The sequence below is a fragment of the Neodiprion pinetum genome, chromosome 1, assembly GCF_021155775.2.
Source record: "Neodiprion pinetum isolate iyNeoPine1 chromosome 1, iyNeoPine1.2, whole genome shotgun sequence".
Taxonomy (NCBI): Eukaryota; Metazoa; Arthropoda; class Insecta; order Hymenoptera; family Diprionidae; genus Neodiprion; species Neodiprion pinetum.
Genome location: NC_060232.1, coordinates 34,715,772 through 34,736,527, shown reverse-complemented (window position 1 = coordinate 34,736,527; position 20,756 = coordinate 34,715,772). Strand labels below are relative to the sequence as shown.

At 41.9% G+C, this 20,756-nt stretch overlaps 2 protein-coding genes and 1 long non-coding RNA gene across 5 annotated transcripts in view; 1 reads left to right on the top strand and 2 right to left on the bottom strand.

The window, feature by feature from the left end:
- The window catches only part of E23 (Early gene at 23), a 114,429-nt gene extending 111,683 nt beyond the window's left edge, over window positions 1-2,746 (bottom strand). For both annotated transcript variants that reach the window (XM_046613417.2, XM_046613435.2), the window contains exon 1: window positions 552-2,746. In XM_046613417.2, coding sequence (XP_046469373.1) covers window positions 552-667 — 116 coding nt within the window. In that variant the 5' untranslated portion in view covers window positions 668-2,746. The remainder of the gene's footprint in view (window positions 1-551) is intronic.
- An 8,960-nt stretch (window positions 2,747-11,706) lies between these two features.
- On the top strand, window positions 11,707-12,720 carry LOC124211972 (uncharacterized). Its single transcript, XR_006881552.1, has 4 exons — window positions 11,707-11,834; window positions 11,964-12,075; window positions 12,258-12,468; window positions 12,547-12,720. It is a non-coding gene; the product is annotated as an uncharacterized lncRNA (long non-coding RNA).
- Window positions 12,721-14,362: 1,642 nt separating this feature from the next.
- Window positions 14,363-20,651, bottom strand: LOC124210851 (ATP-dependent DNA/RNA helicase DHX36). Of its 2 annotated transcripts, none has more exons than XM_046609296.2 (14): window positions 20,587-20,651; window positions 19,483-20,046; window positions 19,143-19,332; window positions 18,875-19,049; window positions 18,644-18,792; window positions 18,435-18,567; window positions 18,155-18,350; window positions 17,707-17,971; window positions 17,310-17,602; window positions 16,803-17,229; window positions 16,517-16,725; window positions 16,239-16,321; window positions 15,776-15,867; window positions 14,363-15,541 (listed from the first exon to the last, which is right to left on the bottom strand). In XM_046609296.2, exons 2-14 carry the CDS (start codon window positions 19,835-19,837, stop codon window positions 15,439-15,441), a joined length of 2,670 nt encoding a protein of 889 aa, XP_046465252.1. In that variant the 5' UTR covers window positions 19,838-20,046; window positions 20,587-20,651; the 3' UTR covers window positions 14,363-15,438. The 2 variants fall into 2 exon arrangements, with proteins under 2 accessions (XP_046465252.1, XP_046465251.1); XM_046609295.2 differs by having other exon boundaries at window positions 20,462-20,645.
- Between the last annotated feature and the right edge of the window lie 105 nt (window positions 20,652-20,756).

The window sequence follows — 20,756 nt, the reverse complement described above, 5'->3', positions numbered from 1 at the left end:
ACGTAACGATACACCAACGAGGAGAAAAAATTATTGGGCAATTTCAGGATGTCTTTCAAGGAATTGGCTTTTCAGAATCAGTGTATATTTTCTTTACAACGGTTCACTAAATTTCGGAAAGTTACATAGATGCGAATTAGCGATGTTTCCAAAACATATATGCATCGTTACGGTAACGTTACTAGTTAGCAATTACATCCTGGTAAAATATTCGTCGCTTCAAATCTTATAATCGAACATGTACCACGAACATACGAAAAATCATTCAAACAAACGACACAATAAAAACCGTCCCAATCGTGACCCTCAAATTAGAAATATTTCCGATCTACACTGATCGAAGTACGTATTCAAACACCGTCCATATCGAATCGTCAGTAAAATCTTACGAAGTTTAAGCTCGAAAGTCTCAAGCCAACTTTCGACAATCGGAGTCAGTAAATTGATCGATAGAAAAGAAGTTCTAGTTTTAACGAAGGATCGATAAATTAGTATCGACGAACGGTGGACAAATCGAGGAAGGTTGGATCGTGATCCGATTCTTTTCTTACCTTGGTGTGTTGACGACCGCCGGCCTGCCCATCGCCCGCTGCTGGCGTTTCTCGTTGCTGGGAAGCCGCAGGTAATCTTGGTCGCCAAGAAGGAAGAGATCCTTTGATATAATCATGTCAACCGTCTATGAGTCGCCGCCACCCCGCGCCGTTTCTCACTCAATCGAAAACGAAAAGAACCCTCGTCGAAACTGCTTCTCCTCCTCACTTCACTCTTCTATACTCTCAGCCAACCGCTGCCGCACCCTCCGAGGGCCGTAGAACCACTCCGATATATGTAATCGGTGCTGGCGCCGGTCACAGATACCGGAAAAACTCTGCTCGTGAGAGAGAAGAGAAGAGAAGAGAAGAGAGAGAGAGAGATAGAGATAGAGACAGCGTCTGCCGGTCGTCAAACACAACTTCGCTGTAAGGAGTATAAGGTGCAAGGAGGAGCGGCGTCGAGGGGTGAAACGTGTGGTTCGGAAGTGGTGGGAAATGGGGGGGGATTCCCTCTTCCGATCTCCTGCCACAGGATGTCTCGTCTGCACGTTTTAGTCTTTTTCTTTATTGTTTGTTTCGTTTTTCTTTTTCGTTGTCTTTTATTTCGTTCTTCTTTCCGACTTCGTCTTCTTCTCCTTGACCGAACAAGATCCTTGCGTTTACGTTACGCGTTGTCGTGTCGTCGAGACGCAGCCGGCGACTAGACGAACCGACGATGCTTGGAGTTTTAAAGGTTTAACGTTCTACTCCTAAACGCACTAGATTTTTCGTCTCGTATCCGTGGCTGGTTTCATGTGTATAATTTTTTTTGTTTTGATTTTATTAATATTAATCTTTATTTCTTTCTTGACCTATTTCGCCTCGTTTTAAACACTGGTGTAAAATGACGAAGATGCAGATTGTACTGTGGCACAGTGGGTCATTGGTTTATTCAGTTTGTTTTCTTGTTTGTTCTGTTAAACTCGACGCGTTGCTGTTTCCGTCAAAATTCACTTCACCCGAAGAACAACAACAAGATTCCACCGTATCTTATGCAGGTTGAATCGCCAGATGTGTTAACAAAAAGAGTATCAAACACGCATGCAACAAGATTCTCACGCGTTTGTACAAACGCTCGACTGTAAATATGTAATATTCTCGGCCCAGGCGCCTAAGATCGAAACACTCGGTCGTTGTTTCAGCTCCTTGCGTACCCTCCCAACGCCGTATACATAACAACAACGCACACGCGCACGATTTTGTGTATGTACGGCAAATGTTTACGATATACACACACGCACAGTAACAGAGTCGTCTTGCGAAGTAATTTCGAACCGCGGGTTCAACAATCCGTGTCAAACAAGTGCGTAGTAATATTATGCATAAAAGTTGACCGGGTGTCGAGTGGAAAGAGAGAAAGAAAGAAAGAAAGGCAGGAAGAGGAAGGCAGGTATCGAGCTATTCAGTCGGATACGTCCGCATATACCTGAGTATATAACGAATAAAAATACGCATACGCGCCCGTTGTGTTTAGGTTAAGAATTTATTCAACTCTCCGTGCTGTTATAGCCTCCTCGTATTTCACTCTCCGGTGTTTAACCCTTCGGGCCAACGATAAGCTTTAGAATTCGTTGAGACGACGATTGCGTGCGTCCGTTTTCACTGGAACTCTGTGCAGAGCAACGCAGCAGCAGCAGGGGCGCGAAGATGCGGCAGGCTTGTCAAGCTGCGGTAAAAACGCGGTGTCGTTAACCCGACGGCGGGTCGGCTGACGTCGAAGCGGCGAAAAATCATCGTCGATGTGTGACAAGGGCTGAAAAGAGTCGCTCACTTTTTTGTTTTTCCTCGGAGAGAGTGAGAGTGAGAAAGAGAGAGGCCAGTATCTTCCTCGGCGTGAAAATAGTCTCTCTCGATTCGACGACGCGCTCTTGTTTCGGTATCGGCGTTGTTCTCGTTCTCGGCTAACTTCACGCTCGCTGTCGGGGATTCAACGCCCTCGCAGCTCTTCCGCTGTCTCCTACCGTTTTCCCGAAGTAAAGAAAGTTCCGCTGCTCTTCGGCTCAGCGACGCGTGCGAATGAGAAACGTTTTACCCTCGTTTACTCTCGTTTACTCTCGTTTACTCTCAACAAATTCGTACGACTCTACGCGAATGCGAGATCAGTCTCGGTACCTACGCTCGGCTCGTATGGCAGGATCGCGCCTCGTTCATCGAGACAGAAGCGCACGCGACGCACGACTAGTGCGAACTGAGCTGCGAGCCGAGCTCGCGCCGCGTTGCGTCCCGAAGCCGAACCAGCCAAAGTACATACATACACACAACCGGCGACTCACCCTTCCTTCCTCCGAGGCACGGGAGCCGGCCTATCGGCTATCAGTTGACCGCGGGAAAAGCGCGCGCGCGTTTGTACGGAGACCGAAGCTTCGATCCCTTGTTATGTCTGACCGATCGCTCTTCCCGCATCGCGTCGCGTCGCCTCACCACGCCGAGGAAATCCATGATTTTTTTTACGAACTTACTCGCTCGATTTTATAACGGTCCTCTCGCGTTCCACGCGTACTCCGGATTCCGACGGAGCAGCCAAAACTGAAACAATGCGAACCGGACGATCCCGAACAACGCCGCGCCTTGGGATGCAGCCCCTTCTTGCTTATCTTTGGGCACGGCTGCCAGACGCGGTTAACACCGTTCCCGAAGGGGAGCTCTGCAATAACTATTTTTCGAAATTTTACATCATTTTCAATTAATTATTGAGATTCTGGTCGAGACCGGGCCAGTTTTTTCCCACGATTTCGATCGGTTAAATTACACTCGATAGGATGATTTTGGACTTTTTGGAATTCGAACTCGGCTGCCCTCCAGATCGCTTGCAAATTTATAATTAAAAATTTTCTCCAAAGCACAGAACTCTGTCTCAACTCTGAGCCCTCGAACAAACGCTGTGAAGTTTGTCTTTTCACAGTATCGGTATATGTATATTTTGTCTCAGGACCAATTATTTGCAACTGTATGTGGTGCTACGAGAAATCAGTGAGCATTGATTTTGATATTCAATAGAAAAGAATAGCAGCATCGTCTATAGAGAATTCTATTCTATACGTCAGCTGTACCCAATTGGTATTAGACTTTCTCGTCGGTTTGATATCGGTGGACAATTGACAGAAAGTGCTCCATTGACGATGCTGATACATTTATCGAATGGTAGCATCAACGCTGATCTATTTATCACACTTACAGATTTTTTGCAACTACTTAATCTCACGATCAAATATACATATACATACCGAAGGTTGAGTAAGAATGTGGATATTTTAAATGGTCAATTTCTCAGACCTCGCGAGAGAGTTCAGGGTTGAGATTTGAGGTAGAGACTTCTGCTTTTGAGGAAATTCCAACTTATTTACTTGAAACCAATTTGCGGGGCGTCCTGGTCAAATTTCGAAGAAATTCAAAATACGGATCACCCTAATACTCACAGATTTTCCCGGTTTTATCAAATTCCGGAAAACGGATTCCCGCATCAGCGACCAGACTTTTCGTTTTCTTCTAATTCTACCAAACTATGTATATATTTTTCATCCACACATTCCAAGGCAGCATACGTTTTGACCCCTGAGGACCAAAAAAGGATAACCCCGGCAAGGTGAACGAGGTGTTTGAATTGGCGGGCTGCGACGACTGGGCCTTTCTTTATACTACCGTACGTTTCATGTGTGCACAAAGTGCGGCTCGCTCTCCCGGTTTTGAATTGCGATATGCGGCGAGCGCAGTTGGTCGAAAGCCCCCTTGGCCCTGGCACAACTGAAACAGCACCGAATAACCGGGACGGTTCTGCACGGTGGGCTTGTGTAGGTGACTCGGCCGACCGCTATGTCAACGGGGCAAAACGTACTTCTTGTATCAACGCTGTGCACGGTGAACTACAAACAAACGAAACATACCTACATACGTGTTGGCTTCACTTTGCGTTTTATCGCCAATGTTAATATCGACGTCGTAATCACTCACTCGTTCCGTCTCTTTCTTTCTCTCTCTGTTTCTCGTTCTCGAAGCTGCGGTGGACGAGATCTGCAGCTTCGAGAATGAAAAATAAGAAATGAAATAAGAAATGCCGATTGACGCGAGATGGAGGATATCTAGAGAAGAAGACCCAAAGAACGACGAAACACTTTCACTTGGTGCGTTGTTAAGCAGTCAAGGAAATCCTCACGTTCAAGTATAGAAACACTTTGAAATAGGATCGCAGAGGGTTTCAGTTTCTTGGCGTCGCGTCGTGACGTAGTTTGCAGTCCAACAAAAAGTGACGCGATGAGCCAAGGAAGAAGAGAGACGATGACAAAAAAATATAGAATTAAAAATAACCAGTTCGAGTTTTACAATGTTGAGATTCCTCGTTTTTCACAGAGATTTTTATTTTCCTCTTCGTCGGATCCCCCGTGCATGCGTTTGTTCGAAATAACCTCGGGAATGTACGGAAAAAAAATTAGCATTCTAAATTTACAGAACCGTGTGCGATTACGAGAAACTAAAAATTAATTGTATAATCTTTGCTGCGTAATTTTTACGATTAGAATAGAAATTGTATGATTTACAATGAATTCGAGAGACATTTTTTACTCTTTTTTTAACGTCAGATTCAGCCGCGCATACATTTTCTCTACACCTGATAACCTCACGGCTCAAGTCAAGGATTGTTGACAAAAATTATGACGAGATATTCGAATTGATTAATGAATTGCATGTTAATATATCACTGTATAATGTAGGGAACTGATATGATGTACTTTTCAAAATCGAATTATGCAGCAAATCTTACCGACGATTCAATTCTAAATATGAATAATAAACTTTTTGTCCAGTAAGTAAACGGAAGTTATTTTTACTCCCTAAAAGTCTCCATCAACTTGTATCCGTAATTCTTTTTTTTTCAACTTATTTTTTACCAACCAGGAAGATTGCAAGTTTTGTTTATTCAAAAATATTATACCAAATGATCGATACAAATCTGATTTTTACATCAAGTCATACCGAGTTTCAAGGAATAACCAATTCTACCCAGTGTATATATTACTCAAATGAGGTTAAAATTGTTGTATTGATCATAGATTCACGTTTGACGCTTGATTGAAACCGGGGTAGCAGGGAAAACAAATCGAGGTTGCTTTAAAAATTACAACTTTCAAAGTTCACGAGTATTTATTTAAAGGCAAGAAAACGTTTGATTCCCCTTAGGAACCTCTTGAAATCAATCGCATTGCAACGGAGTCGAGAGAAAAGTAAACGCGAAATGAAATTTCCCCCGTCTATACGGGTCGATGCCAATTATTCTATCATTCACCGTTTACAAGGAGTAGCGTTTGCGATTTGATATCGGCCTGCAGTAATGTAAGCTGTAAAAAAAAAAACAAAAAAAAAACCGAGTTTTATAGACATAAATATAGGACCAATGCAAAGGCACGATAGTCATATACCGTAATAGACACATTATACGAACCTGTTTTGTTCTCGAAGGAGGAAGAAAAAAAGAAACGGAAGAATCGTAACACAACGTTCGTATTATAACGCCCCCGTTCGATACGAGAGAGAAACGCAAACGCAAAGTTGACAATAGGATTGACAATGCGAAGAGAAAATAATACATCCACTATAACCGCACAATCTATTTCACGTGATCAATAATTGCGAGTCGCGCACATCGGCGCGACGGCTTCGCGATTTCGATAAGCTATAAAGTATAGCAAGTCAGATGACAATAACAGCACAATACAGCAGCCAAATGGCAAGATAGTTTCTGAAGCGGAGAAAGCATTCTCAGGTATCGCATCTACCTATCGCGAAACAGTTTGAAAGCCAAACGGTTAAACGCTCGCGAATTTGCCCGGCTTGCCGGCTGATCGTAACCGCGACTAGCGACTCGATTCGCCTCTCGTATCACATCCTTATCGCATTCCCTACATTACTTGATACGCGCTTTAAAAAGTCGATGAACTCGAAACGGTCTCTGTAATACGCGTATCGACACACGCGCAGCTTTACCAAGCAATCACAAAACTACGTGTGTATACGGTCCAAGTTTGCAACTGCAAACGGCTCTCCGTATGCACATGTATAAGATAGGTATATATAGGTATGTAAACTAGGAACGTACGCTGCGGAGAGAAAAGCGTCGAGATACCGCGGCAGAAGCATCGTCAGCTATAATATACACGAGCCAGCATCGCTGCAGTAACGTTATACATAGTTATGTATGCGCGAGATACGCGATAAATACCGCTAATTAGAGAGCCTTTTAAATGAAAAGTCATTTCGCAATGAAGCGGACATGAAAGCCTCTGTCTACCTACAAGACGGGTAGGTATAACGTAAGCAGAGCCACCGCACTGCAGTCTGCTGATCTGCGGAGCCGTGCAAACGGTGTAATAATATAATGCATTCCGTTACACATAGCCATGTGCCCCATGCCATCAAAGGTGTTCGCTGATCTACGCGTTACCTGCACTGTAAAGTGCGTCGAATCGACACGCGCAGCCTTGTTGATACGCACATGCCAGGGGTAACCTCTCGATAGATATATCGTAGCAATATACTACGAAGATCATCATCGCGCGAGTACCCACATAGAGGTAAATTTGCACATGTGGTAGGAGCGGCTGGGATGGATAGATTGCGCGCCGTAGTGCGGCCGACTTTGCACCGCTGTAACCCAAGCTGAAGTCGCGATGAAAGGCGGGTCATCTCATCGCAGCTTTCACGGTGCAATTTTCTTTGTCGCGGATGCTTTTTAAGGGAGGATTTCATTACCTCTGCTCCCTCTCTTTCTTGGCAATACCTACAATAACGTTCGGCAGGAGTATCTGCTGCAGCGCGGTTTGTGCAACGTGCGGTTCGAGGGGAGTCTGCTGCGTTACGTAATCGCTGCGTTCGCGTCCGAGTGAGCGAATAAACGGAGGATGAAAAAACAGGCAAGCGAGAGATGGATGGAAAAAAAAGAAGGAGAAACAGTAGAAAGAAAAAAGGCGGACAAGTCCGGAACTGGTGCGTGTAATTGGAAAACGGCCATTCGCAAAGTGACGAATAATAAAAACCGTTGGAACACGAACAACGTATGAATTTTACGATTTTAACTCCGGACTGTGACGTATGTACCTATGCAGCAAACATGGACGACAGGAGCAGCCGGGGGGGTTTTTTTGATACCTTTTTATTTGAATCGTAATATTAAACATGTCAAAAATTCACCGCCTCGTCGGCCCCGCGCACGTTGGGTACACAAAATACCGCCAAACGTGTCGCTGCAGCGGGGAGACAGATCAACGTGTGTATAATAGATACCGATAATTGTTTCAGCTGCAGCCGAATGGGACTGATGGTTTTTGTATTGCCGAGCTCTCGATGACTGTAAAGCGGCTCGTCGTTTCTGATCGACTGAAAATTCGTACCAGATAAAAATAAGATAAATAAACTTCCCGTTTCGCATTCTCTTTTCTTCCGGAACGGAGACTTGCTACGTGCTGCACGGATGTGCGAAAGATTGCAAAAGTATTCGTTATCATGCATTATACAAGCTGGTGCGGACAACTGAAACCTCGTGGAAAAAAAATAAATAAAAGAAAAAAAAAACTCGGGTTCTCTTTCATCTCGGCAGCATAGCTCAGGGAAACGTTCGTATATATCGCTCCAGCTTCGCGGATTTTATACTCGTTTTTATCGTAAGATTGAGGAGCTCCAAACATCTCCTTCCTACTTGCCAACAGTCGGCGCTTTGCGCAGCTCTTCTTGAAAGCTGCAGGGAAACGAACGAGTCACAGGCATGAAACGGTAGGTGGGTTTTAGCTTCGAGTCCCAATACTCGGTTGAAAGAAGACTAGGATCAAGGAATCACAGGATCAGAAAGCACAGTCTAAGAACGAGTCGAATGACCAACATGTGATCGAATGATTGACTAAAATGTTCTTTCTGTGATTGAAATTTTGGAGAGTACTATAACAAGGAATTTGGATGAATTATAAATGCATAGTCACTGTATTAACCCCTGACAGGGAAACATCCAAGCTGTATACTTCTCGCGGCAATAAGTGTAAAAAATACCCAATGGAAATTAATTTCAAACATTTCAGCTTCTAATAAAGCTGCCGAAATTTTTCTCTTTTCATCAATTAAAGTTCAAACAATATTTCCGCACGAAATGATTGTATCATGAAAGTAATTAGGTTGAACTGAACAAATAAAAATGAACGTTGAAGGGCTTCAACCCTTACATTCTGCTCCAAGAGTACAAGTTTTTTGGAGGGGAAATTATACCCTCATTGCCTTGTCTGGGGTTAAACGAGTTTTTCCCGACGGTCTTGTGGAAGAAAAATGTTGTAACGACACTGTGAAATGACGAATCCCTTTCTAGTCGAGGCCTAGTTCGCGGTCGGTGGCTATCTGGAAGCGTAGGACTAGAACAGGTAGTTTCGTAGGACGCAGCCAGGCCCGCCCATCACGTATCGATACTTATATCACGTATCCGTGCCTACCGCGGTGTCGTCCGCAAGCGAAAAGTACAATGCGGATCGTGCAGCGCTGCACGAGCATACATACCTCTAGTACCTCCTGGAGTGTCACGAATGGACACGAGGCGTGGATGTGGCGAAGAAGCACACGCCCAAGTACCTACCTACCTACCTAAAAATAGACGTGACATACGATGGCCGGCAACAAAGGGCCCGGGTGGAAGCATCGGCTGATCGCGTTTGACCCACAAAAACAGTACTGGGTACTGATCCTTTCGTAGCTTCGTTTCGAATTAGAGACTTATGGACGGTTTGTACATACAAATGGTATTCCACTAGTGGGACTCGAGGTATGTACGCGGGGCACGAGTGAGATCTTCTTCCTGTGTATGCGCAGAGCTCCACGTCCACGTTCTCCGCGTACATGCCAACGTATCCTATGTGTATTTTGCCCGGTCAACTCCCTAGACGGAGAGACTCGGACTCGGACGCCTTTTGCTATGGTCGATTTTCATCCTTATAACAATGCTAATTAGCGATGGCCTCGGACACCGGCGAGTTCTGCAGGCAAGCGCGAATGTTGTCGGGATTCATGCGCCGAGATATCAACAACATCTCTCGCGACGGTTCTTAAACACCCTCGGGATTCAAGGAACTTACATATTCCCCGGCTGCTGCACGCACGCAGCCGCAACAATAAACATGCGGAACGCGTATTGCTTATATACGCACCCGAGTCTGCCTGTGTGTATTTTGTGTCCATAAAATCCATGCTGTAAAATTGTAGGCACATACATACACAGGGTGTCCGGTGACTGTCGGGCAATTCAAAATTCCCCGATGACTTACACGGTTCTTTCCCCTGGCAGACGAAAATTCTTACCATTCCTCACGATTGGTAGACAACTTTTGCCATTCGTTAATTATACAATTTCGAGTTGAAAAATTTGGGTTCGTATATTACCAGTCTTTTCGCCAGACCGAACAATACAAGTTTCCTCGATCATCGCGACGTGTATATTGCCTTAGACTTTCCACGTTCTCGGCCGCACAGTGGACGGCAATATAAAAATATACGTGATACCGTGAGGAGTTTCCAACAGCCAGTGAAAATAAATGTATCTGTCAACCGATGCGGCACGGAAACGATTGGCTCTTACTCCTCGCTCCTACCCAAGAGTAGGTGCTGGGCTCGGTACGATGAAGCCTCGACGACGGCGAACTTGAGGACCCATATAAGACACCCGCGACCACCGTGAACCCAGACTGCGAGGCAACGTGCAGATCACCGATGCGCTGCTGCGTCATTGAAGGCGCTGCAGGGTTTCTCCGACAAAGGGGTGCGGGTCAAAGGTACTCGAGCATCGGCTGCTTGGTTTCTAGGCCCTCGTACCCACCTGCGGCCTACCTGTTCGACCATCGCCGACGTGTTTGACGTTTGCTCAAGCATTGACAAAGTTCGAAAACAATGAATCAGCTAAACCAACCGAGAGAGATAGAGAGTCGTATGGCGCCCGGTACTTGCCTTGCCGCAGAGTAGGTATATTAGTACTTCCTATCTGCTGTACAATATTATACTTGGGATAGTGCGTTCAGGTACTGTTGGACGTTAACGGGGCAACTGACCTCAGATGGTGTACCCTGTGCTTGCAATAACCGAACGTGTTGCCGCGTTACAGACCCATGTTAATTACGGAGGCCTCGCGTTATAGCGCCGATCGTTATTCTCTGATCCTTGAACCCTGTTCCCCTACAGCCCCGGGACTGACCTCACAACGCGATACGACGTGACGTCGAGTTTCCATGCAGTTAATTTGGTTTAACCGCAGAACCGAAATCGACTTTCACCTTCGCATGGCAAGTACGACGTGCGTTGTGAATCCGGAACAGTTTTCAGGGTGTTTCGTTTTGCCATCGTGGAAGGGATTCGGTTGCAGGACGTGCTGCGTGCAACGTGACAAACGGGAACACGGTCGCGAGAGAGAGAGAGCACGCGAGAGAGGTTGCTTATAGATTGGCAGAGGATGTAAATTGTTCTTAATTATGCTCTAATCCAAACTCTGCAACGCTACTCGCCTTTCAGCGTCTTCTGGATCGCGGGATCGCGAGCTGAGAGGATCTGCAGAAGGAGTATAAGATGGAAGGAAAAGGAACTGAAGAATAAATAACCGACTAGCCTAACGTCGTGCACGCGTAGCTGGTTACTTATCAGAGCGTGCACCGCGAATACTCGTGCTAATTTCATATCAGTGACTGAACAAACGTCTTCTCTATACCGAACGGCTTGTATTACATCATAAGTGCGAAATCGACGCAGGCTGGGCTTTACACTCGGTAAGACAAAGTCACTACTACTCGCCTGCAGATCTACCGTAATCTCGTTTACTTCGTTTAACTCGTACCTACGCTTCTATCGACTCAAACAAAGTGTGTCATTTGATTCAAATAAGCGGGATCAGTTCTTACCATGTTTCATTATCGCTACATACGTACGTCGAAGTATAGCAATATTTGTAGGCCACTTTTACGTAGTTCGAAAATAAAATGCACACCTCCATTATGCATAGAATGGAGCATTCAGAACCACGTGATTAACGATTTTCAGAATCTTTATGAAAAAAACAAAAACGAATGAACAAAATGCATTACCCGTAAGCACCCCGTAAGCCGGCGTCATTCACCTCGCGATAATGGAAGGAATGCCGTATCTGCATCCAGGTGAAACGAAGCTCGAACTCGCTTGTTCAGTGAATTGTGTTAAAATTGATTAATGACGCGTTCCTGCAGGTTAGTGACTCGACAGTGTCGTCGGGCGTGGGCGTGGAAAGTAAGTATTATATGTATCACGCTCCGGATAGCCCTGCTAACCCAGTAACCGATAAGAACGTGTTGTTGCACAGAGGCACCTTATACCTTACGTATACAAACTGTTTACTTCGCTCTGTACTGTCGACAGCCACTAGCGGAGGATACGAACGAACCGAAATTCGAACAAATCGGCGAAATACACGAACATCCGTATGATAAGTTATACCGGGAGAGGTGCAAACTTCAATTTATTGCAACAGGTAACAGCCGATCCTGTTCCCGCATTCGGTGAAAAATCCAATTTACATTCTGACAAATAAAATCATTACTTCAATCATATTGATGTAAGTAACAGTTGACCGGGTTTGGTACGTTGACGGTGATTTCGCACTACATATGTCTTATCACACACCGTCTCAGTTCACTTGTGAATTCGTTGTAGGTGAACGGGCGTAGTGGCAACACTTGCACGAAGGAGTTGAACACCAAGGCGTAGCCTGAGCACACGGACGGGTTATGGACGGTTAAATCGACTCGACGCATCGGCTTATCCACGCTGCAGAAGCCACTCAGAATGCACGACGCTGCGCAGGAAACGCAATTATCGTACCTCCCTTCCCCTGCAGCCGATCCATAGTCGCCACGGAGTTCAGGTCTCGATGCATCCACAGTCCTCTTCATCACGCGTTTGGCCCGTAAGCCACTTTTTTGCCTCTTTTTATCTCTTGCAGATTCTTCATCCGCATTGAGTTTCGAGTGGCCCACGGCAAGGATGCGCCGCCGATCTTTCTTCCATCGTGATCAGCATGGATTTCCGGCTCACCCGCAATCCAACTTCCGATAAGAGGTCGTCGCATTTCCCGTATACGTATACGAGTAATTCAAGTTTTCTTTGTTTTTTGCCTTCTGATTAAAATAAACGGCTAAATTCGACACGCAACTATCTTCCTCAAAGGCCACGATTCACAAGATATTGGTTGACTTTCTCTTGGTATATCGGGATTCAAGGCGTCGAAAAAGGCCACCTAGTGATACACGGTATGCCGCTCGTATTAAATGATAAAGGTCGATTGTGACTACAATTTTCGCTATATATTCACTCAGTGCAATGAAATTAGAGCCTAGCAGGTTGCACGAATTTTTCTGTGCACCTAAAAGCGCGTATGAATATATGATGCATCGCAAATGATCAGCTGATTACTCTTGTCGGCGCCATATTGCTCAGCCACACCCATACATTGAAATCCCGATACCGCGTAAACTGACTACTTCGAGAAACAGACTGAATTCAGAAAACGTCGAGCACTTTCGACGCAACGAATCGTTCCGTACACTTATCGATGGTAGGAAGTATGTTCCATTTTAATCTCAGCTTATCGCCGATGATTATACTCTTGCCGAATAATCAATGCTGCGGCGATATAACGAGTAGAGAATAATGTAAGTGTAATAAGCGATACGCCTTGACATTCGAGACGCAATGTATAACGATATTGTAGCTGAACTGTTGGAGTGGGTTTGTGTCACGCTATACGTGAGCTACAGTGTTATATCTGTTCAGAAAAAGGTTGACGACCTTTTTATCAATAGATGTCATCCGCTGTCAATCAAACAAGTCTGCGAGCAAATATGGCCGTCGGCAGATGGCTCGGGTCTCATACCATAATAATATATAATAGGATGAAAGATGAAATATTCCGACTCCCGAAACAGTTTTTATCAGGCTTGAGGAGCACGATAAATTTGTCAGTGTATCATTATGCTAGATAAAAAAAAATAAAAAATTGCGCTAGTAATATTAATTTCATTTGTTCACAAGGTAAGATAAAAATCTTCAGTCTGACGATGAAATGAAGTTTCGCTGTTTATGTACGCTTAGAGAGAAATCACATCAGTATTTCTCATAAAATATCTGCAAAGATAACGGGAAAAAATCTAATCGTCGAGTACAGATAAAAATATAGAAATATTTTCCTCATTAGATGAATTAACATTTAAAGCTACGTTGACATTAAAATTTAAATTCCAAATAATCGAGTAAATTCTCCAGTACTTTAATATACAACTTGGACAAATACTGAGAATATACGAGTTCTACCCAATAATTCATCGGATATAAATGTACAGGAATTGCTGATTCGAAGGAAGAAAGGATAAGGAAACAATTTATGGTTTTATTGCGAAGAAAGAAAGGTATATTATTCTGGTCGATAAAATTTCATGCTTGCCCTGTAGTCGAAAGGGGCTTGAAGTTAGTCCACGGGTATTACGCACGAGTGTCTCATTCTTACGGTATATTAAAGAAAAGGTGGAGTTTGAGACTGAGTTGCTAAAGGACTCACTGGAAGCTAACTGGCCGCAAGTCAGTCACAGTGCGGAATGGTGGACACGTCAGAAATAAAGGAACAAGAATGATAAAATAAGCAAACAGGAAAAATAGGGAGAAACAACATACGCGGTCGGGAATACAATTGGAAATCAGCCAGTCATATCAGGTAGGAAAGTCAGGTGTTTGAGCGGTGGATTGCATTAATTAAATACGCCATCTGAACATGAATTCTATATTAAAGCTCCAAACAACAATGAATATCAATGAAATATTGTTGTCGATTCAACGGTTACTTTTACTTTTTATTGGCTCGTTTGAAGTACAGGCGCCTGCGGGCTGCCATAATCACAAATCAGAATGACACGGACCTCCCTATCCATCTCTTTCTATGGAGTTGTATGTACGTATCTTTCCAAACATATGCCGAAAGAATTTCAGTTAGCAATTTTCCGAGGCACGTAAAGAAATAGCGAGGATATCAAAACTACAGGAATTTGAAAATAAGACGAGAAATAACAAAAAAAAAAATTGGAATTTTCTCACAGGTTTAGGAATAATGAAAGTAACATCTTTTCAACAATTCCAACTTGTGTTGTGTCACTGGACATAAACTAATTCTTAGTTCACGTCTACACCGTATATTGAAGATGCAAATTTGCGGTTACAGATAATGGATCAGGACTACGACAGTAGCTAATAATTTTCTATTGAAGTAACATAAAGAAGACATACTTCGACTTGTAATAGCCTTGCGATGAAGAAAGATCAAATCTTAATATATAACAATAAAAATATCTCACATTTTGCAGGTTAAAATTTAAAAATTAGCGTCGTTTTACTCTTTAATTATTTCGACACAATGAACCCGACGATGCAGACATCCGTATACGTGAGTCGAGTGTTGTACTTCGAGATTCTCCAAAGATTAAAAATCGTTAATTTTTTTCAGTGACTCAGGTGGATAAAAATTGAATGGTCTTTAGTTAAGAAACTAACATTTAGCAATTGATCGCTACCTATACTTACAACAATTAATGTCGATTATTTCCAACACTGGAATACACGTAGATTTATTTTTCTAAGGAAGTATTATCATCATGTATATATATTCAAGCAAGAACAAGCAACGAAATGAAAATTGCTGCGATTCCTCCACTTTGCGCTAGTTCTAGGCGGAATTGAAGAATAATACTCACATCTAAGTTTCTTGCACAATAAAAATATTGAAAAAAAGAAACAAATATATGAGTTATTCATATACTTATGAAATTAAACCGTTATGAATCGATATTTATCAATCAGAATCTGAGTATGTCTCATTGGCAAATCCCACGTGGTACGTACGAGATTCTAGCCCCATCTCCTCATCACCTTGCGATACAAGCTCGATCATACCTCTGAAATAAAATGCGATCCGTGGAAAATCCCGTTGAATCATGAATTACCATGATTCTAAGACTTACAGAAGGTTGCGAAAGATTTCGAGATTTCTTATCCCAATTATGAAAAATTCAAGAATTTGATTCGATATCCCAAAAATCTTGGCCCCATTAAAATCTTCAAATGTTCATCACGCGAATCACTGTAATTTATAAAAAAATACTATTGGTGAATCAATATCAAATACTCACTTCAAGACCGCCCCTTCGTCACTGTCCCACTTTATCGTCCCTGGGTGAGTGATTTTATATCCCAGCAGCCATTCCAACTTAGCGCGTAATTTCTGTAACAACGGAAAAATAAAAAATGAAACAAAATGTTACCGTGTTATTCAATTTGAAACGGTTAGAGAGCTTATACTGTCAGGTTTTAAATAACATGAAATATACGCTGGCATTGAAAATTATTTTACATCATAGTATGGTTGAACCGACAGGTAGTTTAAAATTCTTCGAATTTGAATATCTTTTTTGAATAAGTGCATAAATTGAAAGCAAGGCGTGAATTGCTATTATCGGACAAAAAGATTTCTCTCGTATCCAGGATAGCCGTGGCAATAATACAGCTGGAATTTGTCCGTTAAAAACGCATTTACATTTTCTGATGGACAGACCCTTGTCCCCGAATGAATGTATCAGACATTTGAGGTTTTACCTGAACAATGAACGCAGTTTCCGGTTCACATAAAAAGCTGAGGGCACCTGGTAGTGCCATAACACATTTTCCATTCTGTTCTCCTGTAACAAACAAAAGTCGGTATAAAAATTTAAGTTGCGGGGTATACAAATTTCGATGTTCAATCGGACCGTTATAGCAATTTCTTTCATAATCCAAAACATTCAAAAAATAATCGGAATGGTTCCCGTGACTAGCATATATTTCTGGTGGTACTTTTTTTATAAGAGAGGAGTCATTCATTGACTAACACTTACCTATTTTACTATTTGGACCAGCGAATATCAAACCCATAGGACTAATACTCGTAGTGTCATGTAGATAAATAGCTGAGGATAACTGCTTGGTGAAGTAAACCAAATAAGGGCTGGGAAAGGATTGACATTTTTCATTTATACTTGACGGGTGCAGCTTGACTTTGCCGTCTTGGGGAGTAACAACGCTTGCACCGTGTCTTCTGACTGACCTGTAAAAAGCCAAGAATTAAAGAGTGGAATAAAGAGCTTTTAAACCGCCTAGAAACAAGAATGAAGAATGACTCACTTAACAATAGCAACGTTCGGGAAAAGTCCGGCACAAACCAGCGCTTTAACCAGTGCCAAGTTATTTGAATTTTTGTTCGCACGTTCATCATTAGGATTTGCACTGTGAAGAAAGTTCATCTCACACAGATACTTGGCGAACTGATTCTTCATGTCTGTTAAAAGCTTGAGAGTGTTCCATGAAAGAAAATACTGTCTACAAAAGAATCCCGGAGACCCTCTGGTTTTTGCTTCTTCAAACCGCCTAAGAGCCTCTGCAAGTGCAATGTGATCGCTGTACTGACCTAAACCTAGTTCTAATTTCCGTTTTTGAGCCTCAGCCTCTTTCCCCAAAGGACAATAAAACGCGTCCTTGTAAGTCAGACTGGCAGCTATTGAAAATACTGGCTCGACACATGAAAAAATTGCTCCCAATATTATCATTTTTCCTAGAAGATAAATAAAAATAAAAATTGAATAAACGATTACAAGAGTATTACAGGATAGAGAAAAGATAAATTCTACTTACCCGTTCTGGGGTCAAGTGGTATTTTTGCCAAATGATAGCCTAGAGGTGTTAACTGTTCGTCTTCATCAAGGGCATTCAGAGTCATGAGTAGCTGAAGAGAAAGTTCGACAGCTTTTGCATTTGGAGGATCTATTACGCTTGCTAAAAACGGCGTTATTTTACCAAGCTGTAAAATTTTCGCCTGAAGTATAACTTGTTCTAATCTCGTTCGTAACATTTCTGGTAAGGGATACTCGTCCATTGTCATTTCTCTGGCCTTTGTATATAAATGATAACATTTGCCAGGTTGAACTCTGTTAGAACAGAAAATATAATTTTCAATCAACAATTCGTCGATGTGTCAGAATAAGACTGAGTTACTTCAACAATTTTCCATTTTTGAGCAAACTCAACTTGCCTTCCAGCCCTTCCACGCCTTTGTTTGGCATTGGCCAAAGAGACAGGCTCTGGCAATAGCGTTTCTATATTGTTATCGGTGTCAAATTTATTCAGTTTCATTTTACCAGAATCGATAACAAACACAACATCTTCTATTGTTATGGACGTTTCAGCAATTGATGTTGCTATTATTATCTTTCTCACGCGATCCGGAGGTCTTTCAAATACAAGTTTCTGATCCACTGTTGGCAGGCGTGAATGCAAAGGGTAAACTATAAACCTACCTAGAAAAATAATTGATTTCTGTCACTGAAATACATACTCCTCGAGGAAAGACGTATTTCAGTCCAATAAAAAACGGATACTTTGATGTACCTATTTCATTTCAAGGTAATTAGTCTGATGTAAAGTAAATTAGATGAAGAAGTAAACTTTAGTTATTTGTGAAGATTCTCAGCTTTACTCACTTGATGGGTATTCTCCAGATTCAAGCAGCATTCTCGTTAACTTTGTAATATCAGTCATTCCTGGTAAAAATATCAAAATAGCACCAGGACCTTCGTTTGTACATATAAAGTGAACCAGTTCCGCAATAAGTTCAAGTGACAAATCTTCACTCACTGGATTTCTAAGTTGATCGATAACAAATTGCGGATATTTTCTCTGTGTAAATATAAATCACTATCAGAAATGTATCAGATAATTCATTATTAGGTCAAATATTTAAAGTGTTTGTAAGGTACCTGCCTCAGACTCGATATGCCGCAAATATGGTTGAATAAAATCTAAGAAATCATCAGATTTTTTTTGCTGATTCTTATACCTCTTCATGTGCTTTCTGTGATTATTTGGCATCTCAGGAGGAGGAGGGAATTTGAAACTAAAATAAAATTCTTAAGATAGTACTGGTTATGTTGCTGGAAAGTAACGTAAGGATAGGTTTTCTTACAACTTACCGAGTAAACTGGAGTACGTCTTCCAAATAATATTCTTGAACAGGATATGTAAAACCTGGTATATGAATATTCGGACAGTTATTGTAATACTTTGAAAACTGGTCAGAATTCAGAGTAGCGCTCATCAAAATCACTTTGAGATTGGGTCTCTGCAAAAATTTTAGACAATGATGTCTGGACGCTTTTAACTCTACAAAATTAAATGACCATTTCGCATTTCAGAAGACTTACCCGTGGAATGATCTGTTTCAACAATGTAATAATAAAGTCACTTTCCGTGCTCCTTTCATGAATTTCATCAAGAATTAAATGAGACCAATCAGTTAACGCTGGGTTGCTATGCAGAAATTGTAATAACATGCCTGTAGTACAGAACAATATGCTCGCATAATCTCTGCACAACTCTCTGAAAACATTATTTTTTTTTTAATTCAACTTTCAAGGTAGAACTTTTTGTCAAATCAGTAAAATAAGGTTATTTGTCACATCGAATCCTTACTTCTCAAGTCTAATTTGAAAGCCAACGGAACATCCAAGCCTTTCTGCTCTCTCTGTAGCGACTCGTTCAGCTACGGATATAGCTGAAATTCTCCTTGGTTGAGTACAAATAATTTTTGTGACACTTCCATTTCCTCTCTCGATTTGATCATCTAGAATGAATTGGGCAACCTGCGTCGTTTTGCCACAACCTGAAAACATGTATATGAGCTTAGAAAAGTAGGGAAATCATTTAGAATGATATTATCAAGGAATTTGCCCTTGATGGTTTATTTTTAAATGCTAACTTTTGAAACATATCTCCTTCCAAAATGTATGTATTACATAATTAAAACACTCACCAGTTTCACCACTTATCACTACAACTTGATTCTTTTCTATGAGCTCCAAGACTTGCCGCCTCATTTTGAAAGCAGGTAATTTTTCCCTGAACTTTAACATTTTTTGATAACCAGGCGACGCGACCCTTTCTTTGTGTTCCTCAATTGCTCTCTTGTCGTAAGTATCGTTTTGGACAAGCTTTGATTTAGCAAGCATAGACTTTGTAAGATTTTGCTGAATATCACCAGACACAATTTCCAGGAAATTTTTTTTGAAATGTGAGTCATTTATGTGATCGTACCTAGCCTTAAGCTTGCTATCAATGCCATCGCACATTCCCGTCCCAGAAGCTGGCCTGAAATTCGTATTTGGCATCGATTCTAACAGGTTTTTAATTTTTCTTTCAGTGTGCGGATTTAATCTAATGGCATGAGTCGGTTGCTGCGAACTCTGTGCTTTTTTCTTGTAATAAAGCCCGATCTCTTTTCCTTTTAGCCATGGGGGATGACCGCCGCGACCTCTACCACGGCTCCCCTGAGCTGACCCGCGACTCTGTCTATTTCCTGCATTGTAGCTGGAACCATCTGTGGACAAAATGAATATCAAGTTATATTCAACTATTTAAGCATAGAGGTATAGTTGTTTAATTTTTAAGTGATACAACTTGAGTAAAATCAGCAAATTTTGAATTTGAATCATATTTTCTACACTAGAGGCATTACATCCGTGCATGTGAATTATTTAATAATAGTCTGGTGAATTTGAATTATAACAAAATACAACGGGATGTGTCTCAAAACTCATCAAATACAGGTCGTTGCAAAATATCGCTGGTAAATAATAGTGAAATCCACAACTCCACGCGGATATATTTGTTTCATAATCAAATAAAGCTAATTGTAAAGTAATACAATGTATAAATATTATAAACAATAGGATATGATCTCAATAAGCATAATATAACATAACCTAAAAATAGTAGTCGACTGTGAAAGTTACCATTAATATCGTCGGAATTCTCTCTTTGACGATATGAACCGTATGCATTTCTTACTCCGCGTCCATGTCGATAAGACATCTTTTATATCTACGAATATTATTAGTTTTTAAATATATTTACGCACGTATCTCACGTCAGACAGGTCAGCGAAAATACGATAGGACAGGTGCCCGTATACTGCCGTATGAGTTACGACTGTGTGTCGGACTCACGTAGTAGAAAACTTGCATCGTTGAATCCTGCGAATCGTAAAATGTGTCATTGTAATGTATATATTTCAACTGTATTAAATTT

What these genes read in the sequence shown, in the direction of transcription:
- LOC124210851 (XM_046609295.2), bottom strand. Translation starts at nt 20,540, where the DNA reads ATGTCTTATCGACATGGACGCGGAGTAAGAAATGCATACGGTTCATAT. An exon ending in TGCGGCATATCGAGTCTGAG is followed by an intron (nt 18,351 to 18,434) that starts GCAGGTACCTTA and finishes ATATTTACACAG; the next exon opens with AGAAAATATCCGCAATTTGT. An exon ending in TGGTCCAAATAGTAAAATAG is followed by an intron (nt 16,322 to 16,516) that starts GTAAGTGTTAGT and finishes TGTTTGTTACAG; the next exon opens with GAGAACAGAATGGAAAATGT.